The sequence below is a fragment of the Polypterus senegalus genome, chromosome 3 (assembly GCF_016835505.1).
Source record: "Polypterus senegalus isolate Bchr_013 chromosome 3, ASM1683550v1, whole genome shotgun sequence".
NCBI lineage: Eukaryota > Metazoa > Chordata > Cladistia > Polypteriformes > Polypteridae > Polypterus > Polypterus senegalus.
The window spans coordinates 254,064,480-254,083,407 of record NC_053156.1 but is presented as its reverse complement, the minus strand read 5'-3'; the positions used below and the strand labels follow the sequence as shown (position 1 = coordinate 254,083,407).

The 18,928-nt window shown below is 38.4% G+C and overlaps 1 protein-coding gene across 1 annotated transcript in view; it reads left to right on the top strand.

Moving 5' to 3' along the window:
• nbas (NBAS subunit of NRZ tethering complex) overlaps positions 1-18,928 on the top strand; it is a 418,366-nt gene that overhangs the window by 188,465 nt on the left and 210,973 nt on the right. Inside the window, exons 39-40 of the mRNA XM_039748931.1 lie at positions 13,830-13,906; positions 17,145-17,282. Of these exons, the coding sequence (XP_039604865.1) occupies positions 13,830-13,906; positions 17,145-17,282 (215 nt within the window). The remainder of the gene's footprint in view (positions 1-13,829; positions 13,907-17,144; positions 17,283-18,928) is intronic.

The window sequence follows — 18,928 nt, the reverse complement described above, 5'->3', positions numbered from 1 at the left end:
TGTTGTTTTTCTGCAGTGATATTTTTGAATAAAAGCGCATTTGTTCTCTTATATTTGTACCTTTTGTGAAAGTGTTTCTTTAATATTTGGACTTCAGTCTTCACACATTATAAACTTCATGTCTACATTTTGTCAATTATTACTAAAACATGAAAAACTTTTCTTTTTTAACAATGTGTTTACATACAGTAGATCGTTGTAGACACGGAACACACATGAAATGCATGTGTTCCAAATAACGATATAGTATTTATAAAAGGTCTGAATTTGCTTGACTTCTCACTCTATACAACTCCAAGCAACTGACACTCAGGTAAACAGACTGAGAAAACTGTGCCCCGGTGGGGGATGTGATAGCAGACTGCTTGCTGCTTATCAACACATTTAAAGGACAAAAGACACTGACAGAGAGGTGAGAAGCGATTTAAGGTGGGATGAATCTATGAGTTTTTTCGTAGGCTCTGGCAATTCTAGTGTTAAGACAACAAGTAGAGTCATACTGAAATTATACTTAATAATCATTGATTGTATTTTTTCACCTCAGAGCCACTTGATTATAAACTTGAGGTTTTACTGTTTAAATTAAGACAATTCACAGCCAATATGTTATTTTACTTACCTTTATTTTGTTTACTTAATTTTTAAATTTGTAATGTTATGACAATATAAGAGGGTGTCATATGATTTATGTTAATGAAGACAGACCATACACCAACTTGCCATTTTTTGACTGATTTTTTTGTGACACGAATAGTGAGAAACTTGCACTTGAACGACTTGGTGCTCATTATTAAAAGGGTGGTATATATTATTAATTAGGTTATTACTGTTCACATTTGAGAAATCTGCACACAAAAAGGAAAATTCTGGCATAGGCATAATTTAAAAAAAAATCCTTAGAGCCATAGTCATTATAAAAGTTTAAGTAATATCACGCACTACCTTCTTTGTGGTTTCAGTTTTGGTTATAATGAAACATAATTCTTTCTACCGTATGCTTTAAATTGTTAGAAAAATTTGAGACCAAATGGGATGTAAACAAAAATTAAAAATAAAATAGAGAGAAATAACAGATATTCAGAAAACGACAGAAATATGGGCATTTTATACAGTCAGATGATTTAATTGATTTAGATTATGAAAAAAACCTTCAGGAGTAGTGTCAATAGTGGCTTAAATAAAGTTCTAGCTTATAGTGCATCTGATTAAGAACTCTTCTGCCTATCTTGAAGTTTTAGAATTCAGTATAATGCAAACTTTGTGAAATTGATTAGCACTGGATGATACTCGGATGCCCTATTGCCCCAGATGTTAGATACAAAATGCCTTGCCAGTGATGATTGTGCCAGTACTTTTTATATTGAGAGTACATAAATATTATATAGTCAGGCAGTGTGACTAGTTTTATATGCAAGCTTTCTAATAGATGATTCTGGCTTCATGTTTTATAATACTAACAGCTGCATAATGATTTAAAAAAACTGACATTTTTTAGTTATAAACCACAATCTCTTGGTTACATTTTTAGTACAAGGAAACCTGCCGATATCACTGAGGTCTTTCAGTGAGGCAGAAAATGTACACATTAATCAAACGGATCCGTCAACCTGCTTTTCTGTTTTTATTAATTATTCAGTTTAGACTTCATGGACTGGAAGCACAGCGCTGTATTTAATAAAGTAAATGTCACTATCTTCGGGAGAATTTTTTCAGTTAGATTTTGGGGAGGAAATTGCCGCAAGTGGCTGAGAAAACACTATGAACCCACTTTAGGTTTATTTGAAGATTTAAATGGGTGACTGAGAAACAACAGTCCCATTGTAGCTTACGTAAAATTTTTCTAACTTATAGTCATCACATGTATACACATTTTATACTCAACCTACAGTATCTCCGCTCCTTTTTTTTTTTTTTTACAGAACAGCTAAAAATAAACAAAATATGTGTTATTTATGAGTCATCCTTTCTGTCTTAATTTCTACTTAAGTAAATGACATATGAAAACTATTTTATATTCAAGACTTAGTCATCAAGCATTGACATCGGCTTCAACATTGGGAATAATTGCGCAGCTATTATCATTAGAGTGTGTAGTTTTAAAAAGGGACCTTTTGAAAAATGTCTTCTACGATTACAGTAATTAGCTTAGGTGTAAGATATAATTCAGAACAGTATTTCAAATTGACTAAGTCCTTAACAGTGTGGCTGTCTCTGAAGTGGTATTTCTTCTTGTGTTCCTTCACATTTCTTTAACAATAAAGTCTAAAATACTTTGCTTATTTTTTTTTTTTTTCATTTTCAGAAATTAGGCTTTATTCTCTTGTTTTTATTACTTATTTATTCTGTCACTGAGATCATCATCAAAGGTTAAAATACTAATTTTCTATAACATAATATATATAATAAGTCAGATTTGAATGTAGTAGCCTGTCAATATGGAGACCTAATTTCATTAAAAAATGTATTAAAAATTAAAACCTAGTTATACAGAGTAAACTGTAATTAAACGATTTTTAGAAATGGTAAAAAATGTAATTAAAAACTCCACATTATTAGGTGATGATTAGATTTAAAATGACTTTTTTTTTCACCAGTAAGAGGTGTTTTGTTCCCATCATAAAGTAAGGGAAAATAAGTAAAATTAATTGTTTTAATAGTTTATGTCCTAAACTTTATGAGACATATTGCATAGCTGATCCAATTCATCATGATCAGCTAACGTTAATGTACCTATATTGCTGAATGGGTTTATGCCATTTTTGACATTTGTCTCTAATGCCCTATTCAAGAAATCCTTAGAATTCCTTAGAATCCATAGAATAGTTTTTGTTATTGAATGGAAATCTGCACTTTCATGGACTGCTATGGTTCACTTAGCAAGCTGTGCAGCATAACACAACACTTTATATTTTCTTTCCACTCACTAAACAGTTAATCCGTTCCTCAAATAAATCATTCCTGTTTGATTCATTGCCCACAGCCTTGTGGGTACTGTTAAGGGTATTGACATATCCCATACTGCAACTGCCTTGTAGGCTTTAATCTGACATTTGTATTTTATGCCACAGAAGTGAAAATGTAATAGGCACACATTTTGAATGAATTTGTTTTACAAGTTCGGTGGGTTGGAGATTGCAGTCGTTCGTTGACAATTGGGTTTCTGTGGGTTGTGAGTTAGCAATAGGCAGCACTCTGTGATAATTTTGCCTGTTTTTAAATGAAGTTGCTGCTAGTGAGTCATCAATGAATTTAAAAAGGAAAAACTGGGGTGTGGGACTATAAAGGCTGAGAAAACCCATTGTATGGAAGGTGGTGTGGGCTGAATATATGAGAGTTAGCCATGTTGAGCAGTGGCAATCAAAACAATCATTAAAGGTTCCTCCAAGAGTCAGAAAACATATGTGGCCTGTGAAATAACAAGAATTATAATAATGGAAGATTTATTACTGAGGCTGGTTTTGGCAGTTTTTTGAACATTATTATCCTACTGGCAAGTTTGGCATTACAGGCACTACAAAAACTTCAGCAGGAGTAGCTCTGCTGCTCGCATTATGAATATAATATTATAATTATATAATGGATGTTGGAAGCTGTAGGGAGCTTCATTCCCAGAAGTGACAAAACTGTTGGAGAGCTAGTGGGGTCAGTCCTGTTGGGGATCAGAACTGGTGTGGGGCTGAGGCATTGCCCGCTTCAAGGCAGCATTTGGGCCCTCATTTGAGACAGCCCATCTGGGTAGGAGCGTGGAATGTAATGTCTCTACTCTGCTGTCAGAGGAGCTTCGTAAACTCTGCAGCACTCTCTGAGGTACGTAAACCTGGGACTGGCCAGATCTCTCTAGGTGGGTACAACTTTTATTGGTCTGGTCACTCTGATGGCTGTCATACTCAAAGAGTAACTGATACTATGGCAGATTGGCTCCTAATGATGGTGTCTGATGTCACTCCTTTCAAGGAGCATAATATGAGACTCAGGTTAAGGCACTCTCTGGGTTCCTTGTCTGTTGTTTTATGTTTATACTCCGACCATGGTGAGTGATGACTTGTGAGGGAGACATTCAATTTGAAACTTCGCTCGGTGGTTGATGGGTGCCCACAAGGTGAACAGAGTAATTGACAGGGCTGGCTATGAGGATTGTGTCAGTCCCCACTTGTCTGGCGGTCAATGTGAAAGTAGCTCTATGTTCCTTGACTTTGCAAAATGTTAGGGGCTGCAGTTCGCTGAATCCTGGTTCCAGCGCCCTGAGCTATCTCATTGGTTTTCATACTTAAGTGCTGGTGGTACGGTGAAGTAGATTGATCACATCCACGCGGATAGACACCGAAGGCTCCTACAGAACTGCAGAGTCTACAGAAATTACCAGTGTGTGAATTCTGACCACAGACTTCTTGTTGCTACTCAGAATATCCAGCTAAATGAGACTGGACTTGGCCAAACCTCAAGATCGGGCTGTTTCTAATGAGTTTGCATACAGTTTGTGCGAGGCACTTTTAGACCTGGCTGCGACTGCCAATCCTACTGTGATGTCGGAGACCTTCCCTGACAAGACCCTGAAGGTTGCTGAGGATTATGTTGGTGTGTTTCATCTTGCAGGGCACTGTGGATATTATCAAGAGTAGCTGCAGCGCACAGCTTGATGGCAGCTCTGGTCTGTAAAAAGAATTGAGAAGGATGGCTGTAAGGGCAGATAAGAAGGTGTTTGTTAATGGAATCTGTGAGCTAGTGACACACTATCTATGGTCCAACAACCCACATCCTGCTTACAGAGGAATTTAAGCATTATGCACATCCAAATCTGTTCCTCAGAAAGTCGCAGTCAGAGCAGGTGATGAAACGGTCTTTACTGATGATGCTGCAGTTGTGACTCGCTGGGCTGGCTGCTTTGAGCAGCTGTTGAAAGCTGGTCCTCTGGTTAGGATGTTGGACATTGGGTCCACGGTTCTTGGGCCAGATCCTCCAATTGGCTGTGAACCACCCAATCTCACTGAGAATGCACTGGTGATGAACCAGCTGAGGTTAGGGAAGGTTGAAGGAACCTGTGGTACTTGGGGTGAACTTCTCCAGGCTGGTAGGAAGGCTGTCCCCTTTGCATTAAAAGGAGTCTTTGCTTCCATTTGGGAGACTGGCGTCATCCCAACTGATTGGAAAACAGGACTCGTTGTCCCTGTCTGGAAAGGGAAGTGTGATGGTCTGGATTGCAGCAACTAAAGGGGGAGAACACTGCACTTGGTGCTGGGTAAGATACTTACTAGGGTCATCCTCAATGGGATCCATCATCACTTGCTCACCTACCAGCAACCAGAGCAGTCTGGTTTTACGCCTAAGAAGTCTGTCCTTGCCCACATCCCGGCACTCAGAGTTCCTGTAAAGTGCAAACTCAATTATCGGCAGAGTTTCTTTGTTGCATTTGTTGAATTTAGTAAAGCGTCTGATTCAGTTGATTGAGCTGCCCTGTGGGAGATCCTAAAACTTGGCGGCATTCCCTCGAATTTGCTGGTTGTCACGACTGGCCTGTACACTGTCGGCAGAATGTCTGCATTGTTCTCAGTTGATTCTGTGGTTCGTCAGGGGTGTGTTCTTGCTCCTACCTGGTTCAACAGGGCATTTGTTAATGAAGAAAGATTCACTGATCTTGATTTTGCCAACAATGCTGTGATCTTTGTGGAGTCAGTGGGGGCACTGACCAAGGCTCTTGAGAGACTCAGTGAGGAGTCTTAGTGGCTGGGCTTGCAAGTTTCTTCAATAAAAGCCAAGATTGAGGCCTTTAATGAGCTCTCGGGCATAGCCATCAGCAGTGTGTCTGTTTGTGGAGGGAGTGTCGAACGCATCGAGAGTTTATTTACCTTGGCAGCAACATTCATGGGTCTGGTGACTATTGCTATGAAGTCAGTAGTCAGATTGGGAGAGCATGGGGTCCTGAGATCGCTGAAAAGGGATGTGTGGCACTCCTGATATCTTTGCAAAAGGACAAAGTTCCAAGTCTTAAGAGTCCTAGTGCTTCCTGTTTTGCTATGTGATTGTGAGATGTGGATGCTAACCAGTGATGTGAGACAAAGACTAGACTCCTTCGATACTGTATCCCTTCGTTGAATCCTTTGAGTTGCTCACAGACTCCCAAATGAGGTATATTGCATCATTTACGGCACTACGGCCATGTGCTGCAATTCCCCGAGGGTAATCCTGCTCACAGCATCCTCATTGTTGAGGATCCGAGTGGCTGTATCAAGCCAAGGGGACACCCACGTAACACCTGGCTTTGGCAGATAGAGGGTCAGTTCCGAAAGTTGGACTGAACCGCATGTCTGCCTGGGGGGTTGCCAACCAGCTGTTTTGTTGTGTGGTGGATGCAGCAACACACTGTGCCAGTGCATACTCCCCAACTTGACAAGATTTGATTTCCGTATTATTTTCATATGACCCTCGACTGTAAGTACGAAATACCTTATTCCAGTCAGCCATAAATCAACACATGACTGTATACCCAAAAGCTCCCATGCTCTCACAAGACCTTTAACAATTTGTAGCTTAGGAAAGAAGAGGAAAGTGTTCTATGTTTGTTGTTGGGCTCGGCTGCTTATTCTGTCAGAGGTGCAAGAGGCTTAATACTAGAATTACCAAAGCCGACAAAAAAACTTGTAAATCCGGCCCACCTTAAATCCCTTCTCACCTCTCCATCAGCATCTTTTGTCTTGTAAATGTGTCGATAAGCACAAGGAGCAAGGAGCCTGTTATAAACACCACCACCGCAGAAAGGGCAAGAAGTTCTCCCAGCTCAAGCCTTGATTATCTTGGAGTGAAGTGCTGGAGTTTTAGAGGGGAAATAATATATCGTTATTTGGAACATATGCATTTCGTGTGTGTGTTCTATGTCTACAACAATCTGTGTAAACACATTGTTAAAACAGAAACATTTTTCAAGTTTTAGTACAGGGGTTCTCAGACTTGGTCCTGGTGGACCCCTATGGCTGCAGGTTTTTGTTCCAACCAAACTCTGTTTCTAATTGGACTCCTGGGCTAATTAAGTGAACTGTTGTTTCCCAGATTCCCTGTTTTGGGAACAATATACAAATTAGAAAACTAAGTTTGGTTAAAAAAAAAAGTATTAAAATGTAAGAGGTTATATGTATTTTTTTTTCTTTTTAACAGTATTTTCATCTTGATTGTCATTCTACTTTTCTAGGTGTTCTAATTGTTTAATTAATCTGTTATTTACTACTTTTATTAAGATTCATTGAAGGGAGCAAACTGCTGAGAGAAAGGGTGAAATATAATTAAAAGAGAGTTAAGCATTTAAATCCATAGCAAAAACAGAAATATTTCTAAAATTCTTATAAATGTAAAAATCATGCTGCTGTGCTTTGCTGAATGTAGAATAAAAGATGAATAATACCAGCTAATTAAATGAGATCAGTGCTATCAGGTGTTGTCACTGATTAGGAATCTGGTTGGAACAAAAACCTGCAGCCATAGGGGTCCCCCAGGACCGAGTTTGAGGACCCCTGTTTTAGTAATAAATGACAAAATGTAGACATAAACTGTATAATGTGTGAAGGCTGAAGTCCAAATATCAAATATACACTTTCAGAAAAGGTGCAAGTATAATAAAACAGCTTCTGTGGCTCAGTGGTAAGAACTGCTGACGTAATCAAAAGGCCGTGGGTTCGATCCTGGGTGTCTCCTAAATTTACCGTTTTGAGTAGTGAGCTGATCTTATTGTTAATATTATGCATTAAAAACATTCATTTGATTTGCATCTGTAACAGCCGGTGTAAATTTATAGTACTTATAAATGTTAGCGTTTGTTTTTTTCACTTTTATTCTCTCAGTTAGAATCACGATACACCCACCACCACCACAGATCTGACATTGTTAGTTTTTATTTGAAACAGGGAATAACTAAAGATGTGAGTGGTGTTTTGAGACAATGGAACTGGAAATTCTTTGATCTGGAGGGATAAAAGCTGACAAACACACACTGGTGTATCATGCCTTCTTCGTATCTCGTTGTCACTTGAATTTTTTTATTCAGTTTTATTATTCAGTGTTCCTGCTCACACTAAATTAGTATGCACCTTCTGGTCCATGATGTCAAAGCCATACTGACAAAAAAAGAGATACATATGTATATATGACATTTGGAATAATTAATTTTATGACCTGTATAGTACAGGCTCTGATTTAGGCTTGCAAATGTCCTGGATAAAAATCAAGATCCAGGTCTTGAATGACCTCTTAGGCACAGCCATCAACAGTGTGTGTCTGTGTAGAGAGTATTGACCTTGTCAAGAGGTTTACTTACCTCAGCAGTGACATTCATGTCTCTGGTGACTCTTCTTATGAAGTCAGTAGACTGATTGGGATAGCATGAGAGGTCATGAGGTCGCTGGATATCTATGCAAAAGTACGAAGGTCCAAGACTTTAGAGTCCTGGTGCTTCCTGTCTTGCTTTACAGGTGCTGGTCATAAAATTAGAATATCATGACAAAGTTGATTTATTTCAGTAATTCCATTCAAAAAGTGAAACTTTTATATTAGATTCATTCATTACACACAGACTGATGTATTTCAAATGTTTATTTCTTTTAATTTTGATGATTATAACTGACAACTAATGAAAGTCCCAAATTCAGTATCTCGGAAAATTTGAATATCAATTAAGACCAATGCAAAAAAAGGATTTTTAGAAATGTTGGCCAACCGAAAGGTATGAACATGAAAAGTATGAGCATGTACAGCACTCAATATTTACTTGGGGCTCCTTTGGCCTGGATTACTGCAGCAATGCGGCGTGGCATGGAGTCGATCAGTCTGTGGCACTGCTCAGGTGTTATGAGAGCCCATGTTGCTCTGATAGTGGCCTTCAGCTCTTCTGAATTGTTGGGTCTGGCGTATTGCATCTTCCTCTTCACAATAACCCATAGATTTTCTATGGGGTTAAGGTCAGGCGAGTTTGCTGGCCAATGAAGAACAGGGATACTATGGTCCTTAAACCAGGTACTGGTAGCTTTGGCACTGTGTGCAGTTGCCAGGTCCTGTTGGAAAATGAAATCTGCATCTCCATAAAGTTCGTCAGCAGCAGGAAGCATGAAGTGCTCTAAAACTTCCTGGTAGACAGCTGCGTTGACCTTGGACCTCAGAAAACACAATGGACCAACACAAGCAGATGACATGGCACCCCAAACCATCACTGACTGTGGAAACTTTACACTTTACTTTCATCAGAGAACATAACTCAGCAGCAGTCTAGTCCTTTTTGTCTTTAGCCCAGGCGAGACGCTTATGACACTGTCTCTTGTTCAAGAGTGGCTTGACACAAGGAATGCGACAGCTGAAACCCATGTCTTGCATACGTCTGTGCGTGGTGGTTCTTGAAGCACTGACTCCAGCTGCAGTCCACTCTTTGTGAATCTCCCCCACAGTTTTGAATGGGTTTTGTTTCACAATCCTCTCCAGGGTGCGGTTATCCCTATTGCTTGTACACTTTTTTCTACCACATCTTGTCCTTCCCTTTGCCTCTCTATTAATGTGCTTGGACACAGAGCTCTGTGAACAGCCAGCCTCTTTAGCAATGACCTTTTGTGTCTTGCCCTCCTTGTGCAAGGTGTCAATGGTCGTCTTTTGGACAACAGTCAAGTCAGCAGTCTTCCCCATGATTGTGTAGCCTACAGAACTAGACTGATAGACCATTTAAAGGCTTTTGCAGGTGTTTTGAGTTAATTAGCTGATTCGAGTGTGGCACCAGGTGTCTTCAATATTGAACCTTTTCACAATATTCAAATTTCCGAGATACTGAATTTGGGACTTTCATTAGTTGTCAGTTATAATCATCAAAATTAAAAGAAATAAACATTTGAAATACATCAGTCTGTGTGTAACGAATGAATCTAATATACAAGTTTCACTTTTTGAATAGAATTACTGAAATAAATCAATTTTGTCATGATATTCTAATTTTATGACCAGCACCTGTATGTTGTAAGATATGGACTCTATCCAGTGAACTGAGACGAAGACAGGAATCCTTCAATACTATGTATCTTGCAAACCCCAGTCAGAGCCTCCATTGACTCTGTGAAGATCACAGCATCAACAGCAAAGTCAAGATCAATGAATCTTTTTTCGCCAACAGATGTCCCACAACCTTTCCCAACACCCAGTACTTTCAAGCATTGAACAGAGTAGGAGCAAGAGCACACCCCTGACAAACCCTAGAATCAACTGGGAAAAACTTACGAGGTTTTGCCTCCACTCTGCACAGCACTCACAGTACCAGTGTACAGGCCGGCCATGATATTTAGCAAACTTGAGGGGATCCTGCAAAGCCTCAGGATGTATTGATAGGGCAGCTCGACAGTAAATCAGAGTTACACTTGTTTACAGAGTGTTTTTTAAATCTTGATCACTAGAACATAGTTGCTTATTTTCTTTCCCAGCTATCTTATTAATCAACAGTTAATTGCTCTTCATGTGCTTTAATTTAAGTATGTGGCCTGTTTTTGCAGTTTAACTTTTCTAAAACAAGCAATTAAATGTTGTTTTAATATGATAATAAACTTTAATTTTGAGCTAATTGTTATTAGTTCCTTCCAGTACTCAACTTTTTCATTTTTTTTCAAATATTTTACTGTAATATTACTATACCATACCATTTTTATTTGTTGAGTGCTTAAAAACACAGCATTACAACTGACCGAAGCGCTGTACAGTTAAAAAGAAGCAAGACTAAAAACAAAATATTAAACACAAACATTAAGAGAGAAATTAAAACAGAGATGCTAAAAACAGGCCAGAGGACCCAATAAAACAGGGAAATAGGAAGAAACAAGTGGAAATGAGACAGCTTAAGAAGTAAAAGCCAATGTGAAGAAGTGTGTTTTTAGGCATGATTTAAATCAGGCGACTGAGGTGGCTTTTCTAACCACTAAAGCTAGGGAGTTCCAGAGCCTGGGAGCACAGACAGAAAAAGCCCTTTCACCACGAGCTTTAAAACGTTTATTCACTTTATTCACTTCATTCAGAACTGCAGTGGTATTAGATTACCTAATTCTTTGATGGTAATCATATTATCTCCATCAGTTTATCACTGGGTAGCTGCCTGACTAAGAAACTTTTCAAGCAACTAGCCTAAAATGAAACAAATAACATTTTGGAATTGAGTAGAATTTTGCACATGTATTTACAGAGTCAGTTATCGCATACCTATGCAGCAGAATAATGCTTTTAAACTCCCAACTACAGGTGCTGGTGAAAAAATTAGAATATCATGACAAAGTTGATTTATTTCAGTAATTCCATTCAAAAAGATAAACTTGTATATTAGATTCATTCATTACACACAGACTGGTGTATTTCAAATGTTTATTTCTTTTAATTTTGATGATTATAACTGACAACTAGTGAAAGTCCCAAATTCAGTATCAAGGAAAATTAGAATATTAATTAAGACCAATGCAAAAAAGGGATTTTTAGAAATGTTGGCCAACTGAAAGGTAAGAACATGAAAAGTATGAGCATGTACAGCACTTAATATTTAGTTGGGGCTCCTTTGGCCTGGATTACTGCAGCAATGCGGTGTGGCATGGAGTCGATCAGTCAGGTGTTATGAAGGCCCATGTTGCTCTGATAGTGGCCTTCAGCTCTTCTGAATTGTTGGGTCTGGCGTATTGCATCTTCCTCTTCACAATAACCCATAGATTTTCTATGGGGTTAAGGTCAGGCGAGTTTGCTGGCCAATGAAGAACAGGGATACCATGGTCCTTCAACCAGGTACTGGTAGCTTTGGCACTGTGTGCAGGTGCCAGGTCCTGTTGGAAAATGAAATCTGCATCTCCATGAAGTTCGTCAGCAGCAGGAAGCATGAAGTGCTCTAAAACTTCCTGATAGACGGCTGCGTTGACCTTGGACCTCGGAAAACACAATGGACCAACACCAGCAGATGACATGGCACCCCAAACCATCACTGACTGTGGAAACTTTACACTGGACCTCAAGCTACGTGGATTCTGTGCCTCTCCTCTCTTTCTCCAGACTCTGAGACCTTGATTTCCAAAGGAAATGCAAAATTTACTTTCATCAGAGAACATAACTTTGGACCACTCAGCAGCAGTCCAGACCTTTTTGTCTTTAGCCCAGGCGAGACGCTTCTGACGCTGTCTTTTGTTCAACAGTGGCTTGACACAAGAAATGCGACAGTTGAAACCCATGTCTTGCATACGTCTGTACGTGGTGGTTCTTGAAGCACTGCCTCCAGCATAATCAAAATTAACAGAAATAAACAGGAAATACATCAGTCTGTGTGTAATGAGTGAATCTAATATACAAGTTTCACTTTTTGAAAAGAATTACTGAAATAAATTAACTTTGTCATGATATTCTAATTTTATGACTAGCACCTGTATGTAAAGTATGGTCATATTGTCAGAGATGGGACCTAACAAGAAACAATACAGGCAAAATAGGATGGAAATAGTTATAATTTCATAAGTGACTCTGATATTGTAATTTGTTTAAATGACAGAAAATAGAAGAAGTCAATGCAAAATTGAGAGGAAATCAAAAGATATTTGTTAAAATAAAATAATATAGACCGTTAATGGTGTGCATATCTTTTAGAGCAATGTGATACTTTATTTTTTTCAATGATAAGAACTGTGTAATAATAAATATTTCTTGATTTTTATATAACTTAAAATAGTGATATGGACCTCAAACCACAATACTATTGACTCCCAATCAAACATGCTACCACATGCATGTCACTAAGATTCTCTTTTTTGACTATTAATTGTGATATATCATCACAGGTTTCTCTAGTTTTTTTCACAATTAACTTTTTGTGAGGATGTATTTTTGTTGGCCTCCGCCCCATCATGTTGATCTATTGGTTAAAATAGTTTTTCCTTTAGGTTGTCTGCAAATGGAAAAAAAAATCTTATAAGTCAGTTGCTGACTCAGTCAAGATCTAACAGAAAATGTGATTCATCAGACCAGGCCGCCGCCTTCTACTGCTCCATGGTCTAATTCTCATGCTCATGCACCCATTGCAGACACCTGCAGCAGTGGACAAAAGTCAGCATGAGAACTCTGATCAGCAAGCTGCAAGGGTTTGCTCATATAAATAAAGTTCTATCTAAAGCACGTTGTTTAGGTGAATTGTACTGGTAGCAGAGACTCACAATGCTGAACTAAATAGTTTTCAGAGCGTTGTGTGTTACTTATTTATACAATGTGTTCTGACAATTTTTTGTAATAGCCAACATTACATTTCTTAGGAATTTGTGCTACAGTAGCTCTTCTGTGAGATCACACCAGATGGGCTAGCCTTCACTCTCCCCAAGCAAATCCTTGAGCTTTGAGCACCTATGACCCTGTCACTGTTTAACTGTCTGTCTTTCCATGGACTACTTTTGCTAGGTACTAACCTATATACTAGGAACACCTACCGTTTTGGGGATGCTCTGACCCAGTAGTCTAGCCATAACAATTTGGCCCCTGTCAAAGTCACTCAGATCCTTTCATTTGCCCATTTTTCCTGCTTCCAACATATCACCTTCAAGAACTGACTGTTCACGCGCCCCCGATATATCCCACTCCTTGAGAAGTGCCATTGTAACAAGGTAATGTTATTCACTTCACCTTTCAGTGGCTTAAATGTTGTGGCAGAGTGGTGTTTATAGATAGATATACACACATATAAACAGATAGACAAATATACTATATATAGATAGACATATAAATAGATATCCAATATGTGTGTATAATATAAAATGTATACAGCATTTAAGACAGATGATGCACTGATTTGAACTATATTTTTTTCCTTTTTTCAGTGTTACTGCAGCTGGCTAGTGATGCTTTTCCAAAAGACATGACTTTAGCCTTAGGTTACTTGCTAGCACTGCCACAGGTAAGAGCATGTCTGCACTTTTTTATTTTGAAATGGGACGACCATTTTAATTATTTTTTAATTAAGCCCATTGTTCAGAACTAAAAAAAGATTCCCCTCCTGATAGCTTGAGCTTGTTTTTACATGTCTTTTTCAGCAAGATCTAACAAGATATAATTAAAAGAGCTAAGACTATGAAACATATTGCATGCATTATGTGACAGATCTTATCATTAACTTTAGGGAGTATTTTATCATATTTGTGGGTAATGATCAACTTTTTTAACTGCTCAGGATATACAGTAGTTGTCTATTAGCTTGTTTTATTCAAAAGGCTTGTATAGTTCTGCCAGTTCTTTGTTTTTATATTTATTAAAACTGTTATCTTTTTAACAGGGATACTGCCACACCTCTAGATTGTTAGTTTCATTAGATTCATGTTTATGCACTGCAATGTAATTTACTATATAAACATTTACAAGTTATTCATAATGTACATATAACATATATTCCTGTATGCAATACATGATGGAGGGGGGCGAATTTGCTGCTTGTGCAATGTAGTGTCCCTCGGGCGGCATCCAGCCACAAGCGGTGACCCATGGTCCATAGTCACCAGGGCCACAGCTGTCGCTCGTGTGCAGGACGATGGTTCACTGCCTGCCCACTACGCTGCCGCAGCTACTGCTCCTGACTGGGCGCAGGCTGGATTGAGCAGAGGGGGGATTTTTCACTGCCCGCCCAGCACACATGGTTGATAATGCTGCAAGCGGTGACCCGGTTGTGGCTGAACAGAGGCCGTTGAGGGTGAATGGGGTGGCGAGGGTAGCATTGTACAGTGCCTCGGATGGCTGCCTGTTGAATTGGTGTTGGGTGATTCACTACCCGCCTTTGCCCACACCGTGTTCGTTCTCGGTGGGCAAACGCTGCAGGCAGCATACTGTAGTGGAGGTGACTGTGTGGTGGGCGAGTGATGAACCCCCCTCACCGCCCCCAGTCATTCTCAATAGTAAGCCTTCTTGTACTGTTAGGCACATAGCAGGAAGTTGTCTCTTGTCAGTACATCAGACGTGTTGATGGGGCCTTCCTGCTGTGATAGCATGTACAGTGCTGTGTAGAAGAGCTCATCTTAACCTCTTGTCTTCACCCTTCAAGAATGTCTCTGAAACACAAATCTGATGCAAGTGCTGGTGATAGAGTAAAGAAGAGAAAAACCATCACCATGGAAAATAAAGTAGAAATAATACAAAGGTCAGAGAGAGGTGAAACTCCATCATTCATTGGCAGAGCCCTTGGTTACACCCAGTCAACAACAGTACTTATTGAAATAATGTACCTGTTCTGACTTTCATACAAATTCAACTTAAGTACAAACCTACAGCCCCTATCTTGTACATAACCTGGGGACTGCCTGTATTCCATACATTATCAAATAAAATCAATCAGTGAATTGATTTTCTGTATTTTATATTATTTTTTTCTGTTGTTTGTTAACACATCTTATTGCACCAATTGTAAGAGAACTTATATTAAACAAAGTACAGTATGTTCTGTTAGCAATAAACTGCCACTGATAAGACCAAAGATGCAGGTTGCTCAAAAACTTTGTCCAGGCAGCATATTTATTTTGAAACTCTATAAATGTTTTGGTGTAAATTAAGCAAAAAGCTATTTATTTTATTGATTTATAATGAATTCCCAGCACTAAGATGAAATTTAATATGCCAGAGGATAGTTTTTAATTAAAGTAGTATATCACTATACTGTAGTTACATGTAATATCTCATCATTACCCTTTCACCCAGCATTTTGCCAAAGGTTGAACTATCAGAAATGTGGTTCTCTGTCTGTCTGTTTCTCTGTCCATCCATATAAATATAAACACTCACATGTATTTGTATATATGTATGTATGCAACTACGAGGAACTAAATTTTGAAATGAAACACAGCCTGTTTTCCTCCCTTGTTCCAACTTGAAATCTGTGCAGAAATAAGCAGCTTTCTGTATTACAGCTTGAGCATGTATTGTGCTTCACTGGATGACTTATTTATTTACGGCAGAGAAAAGAATTTTACTGTAAATTTTCTCTGTAAAGTAATTGTAAAATGGCATTAGACCAGGGGTTCTCAACATCGGTCCTGGGGACCCCTTGTGGCTGCAGGTTTTTGTTCCAACCAGCTCCTTTTTTTAATTGGCATCCTGGTCTAGTTAAGTGAACTGTTATTTCCCAGATTCTGTGTTTTGAGAATAATAGAATTAGAAAACTAACTTTGGTAAAAAAAAAAGTATATATATATTAAAATGTACTAAGCAGTTATATGGGAATGATGTATTTTTTTCATTTTAACAATATTTTCATCTTTATGTTCATTCTGTTTTTTCATGTGTTCTAATTGTTTAATTAATCCATTGTTTTCTAATTAGTGGGTCTGAAGCTAAAGTATTTACAGCCTTTCATGATTCAATGTCGTTTGCCTGGTTGTCTGCTCTGCTCATTTTTTAATTGTCATTATTAAGATACAATGAAGGGAGCAAACTGCACAGAGAAAGGGCAAAATATAAAAGGGCAAAAGTGAGTTAATGATTTAAATCTACAGCAAAAATGGAAATATTTCTAAATGTCTTATAAATGTAAAAATCATGCCTCTGTACTTTCTTAATGTAGAATAAGAGAAGAGAAAAAAATACCAGCTAATTAATTGAGATGAGTGTTAGCAGTTGTCACTGATTATGAATCTGGTTGAAGCAAAAACCTGAAGCCACAGTGAGCCCCCAGGACCGACTTTGAGAAACCCCTGCATTACCATTGGTAGTACGATATATTTAAAGGTACATTATTCCAGCAAAAATCTTGAAAACTAAGTGACAGTTGAGGAATAAGATGTAATAGTTTACTTGCAATTAACTTTATCCAAAGAAAACAGTTTAAGACGTCTTCATTGTAGTTATTGTTATAGATGTGTAGAAGGGAGATAACATTTTTATGTTGCAGTTGCTCTAAGGCATTTTGAAATTTAAGAAACACTTTGCTTTTCATCATACCATTTTATCTTTAAGTGTACATTCAAACCACAAGGGTCCTGAAGTGCCTGGCAAATTACTTCAGTATCAAGCTCTTTAGAGTCATTTTTGTGTTTCTATATTTACTAATGTATAAAATTATCAAGAGGCTAATAGCTGCCTGCCATTAAATTGAACTTTGCACGGCAGTGCCTCCCATGGTTATCCCAAGGATACTTATTAGAATTTCATTTTAGGTAATGGATGCCAACAAATGCTTTGAGAAGCAGGCTCATTCAGCATTATCTCTCCAGTTGGCAGCATATTATTATGCCCTACAGATTTATGCCCATTTGGCTCCATGTTTCAAGGACAAATGTCATGTGCTTTACAAGGTAAGCTGTTAATATTTCAATGTATACCAGTTTGAATTCTTATAAAAGTTCTTTTAGCACCCAAGGAGGACTTAGGTAATGATGATTAGAGTTATCTTTTCTTTTGTCGATGCTCTCATGCCACTGAGATCTGTCCTGTGTTTTGTTTTCCCCCGTATTCTTTGTACTCAATACTTTCTGAGCTTTTTTAAAGTTAACATTTACTATCAATCATAACTTCAGTAATTTTAAATTTCAGCAGCAAGTGATGTATTTGCATAATATTATATTTCTCTTCTACTTAATCATTTGTGTTATTATGAATGACACATTATCTTTGCTAAATGTTCACAAATAGTGTTTAAGAGAGGAGAGAGCTGTTTTACCTGTGATTTTAAATTTGATAGTTAAAATAGTTCCTGCTGGTTGGTTTTACGTGTTATGATTGATGTTGTTCAGTACAATATTAACAACTTGTTGAAGAAAATATATTGATTTTAAATTAATGGACTAACCCTGTGTTTAGTGTTGGACCCTGTGTATTAAACGAGTTGCAACATGGATGGATGGATGGACTAATTATAGGGGAATGTGACAGTCCTGGTCAGCTACATGATCCTTGGTTGCTTCCAGGAGCCTATTGAAACAGGAACCGTTGATAGTTATGAAATCACTCAGCTGGCGGAGAGTCCAGAGCTGCAATCCTCTTCACCAACCTCCATTGGTGTCACCAGAACGCTTGCGGTTGGTTGTCCTCCCGTCTTCCTTGTCGCTCCCCTGGCATGTTTCAGTTCCCTGAAGAGGACTCCACCACAATCGAACCTTATTTTCTGAAAACGTCAGCAGGGATGATCTGCCCCAGAGTGCCGATCCTTTGTTTATCTGTGGGGCTAATGACCTCTTTGCCTTTCACTCACTTGTTGACTGACTCGCTGGCACTTTATTCTGCTCTCTTACGTGTTCTGTTTCTTTATCTGATTTCCTTCATCTGTGGTTTCTGTCCCTTGCTGTGCAGGCTCCCTTTATACTACCTGATTGGGTGCAGGTGTGATCCGCCACCTATTCTGAGGTGTGAAAAAGGACCTGACTGATCCAATCGCATTTGATTGTGAGTGTGCAATCAGCCAAGCACCTTAATCAACTTCAGTGTTAGCGCTGGCATGCACACACACACACACCCCCACACCCAATTGGAGCCTGCACACTCTGGGACGTGATTATTTATTTAAAACTGCACTTCGCCACAGACATCTTATCATAAGGATGTTTGGCAAATATATTAACTATTCCAAACTAACACTTCTTATTGATGTGTCAGCCCTATAGACATACATAAACATTTTTATAGAAAAACATGTGTTCCTTAAATGTTTCATACAAACATAATACATAAAATAATAGAAATAATCAATCAGTGATGCAGCAATAGGAAGTACAGATGAGAATAATACTTGTGATCTATTTTACACTTTTACTTTTCAGTTCGTGTCAGGTGCAGTACATAAAAATGAATGCATTTTCAGACAAAAAAAATAACTAGCTTTGGTCTAATATAATACTTTTCAAACCCCTACCACGCATCAAGTGTGCAGATTCTGAAGTCATATATTGCAGAGGTGTCCGCTGATTCCAAAGAATCACCAAGGGCTGGGGTTGTGGACCCGGAC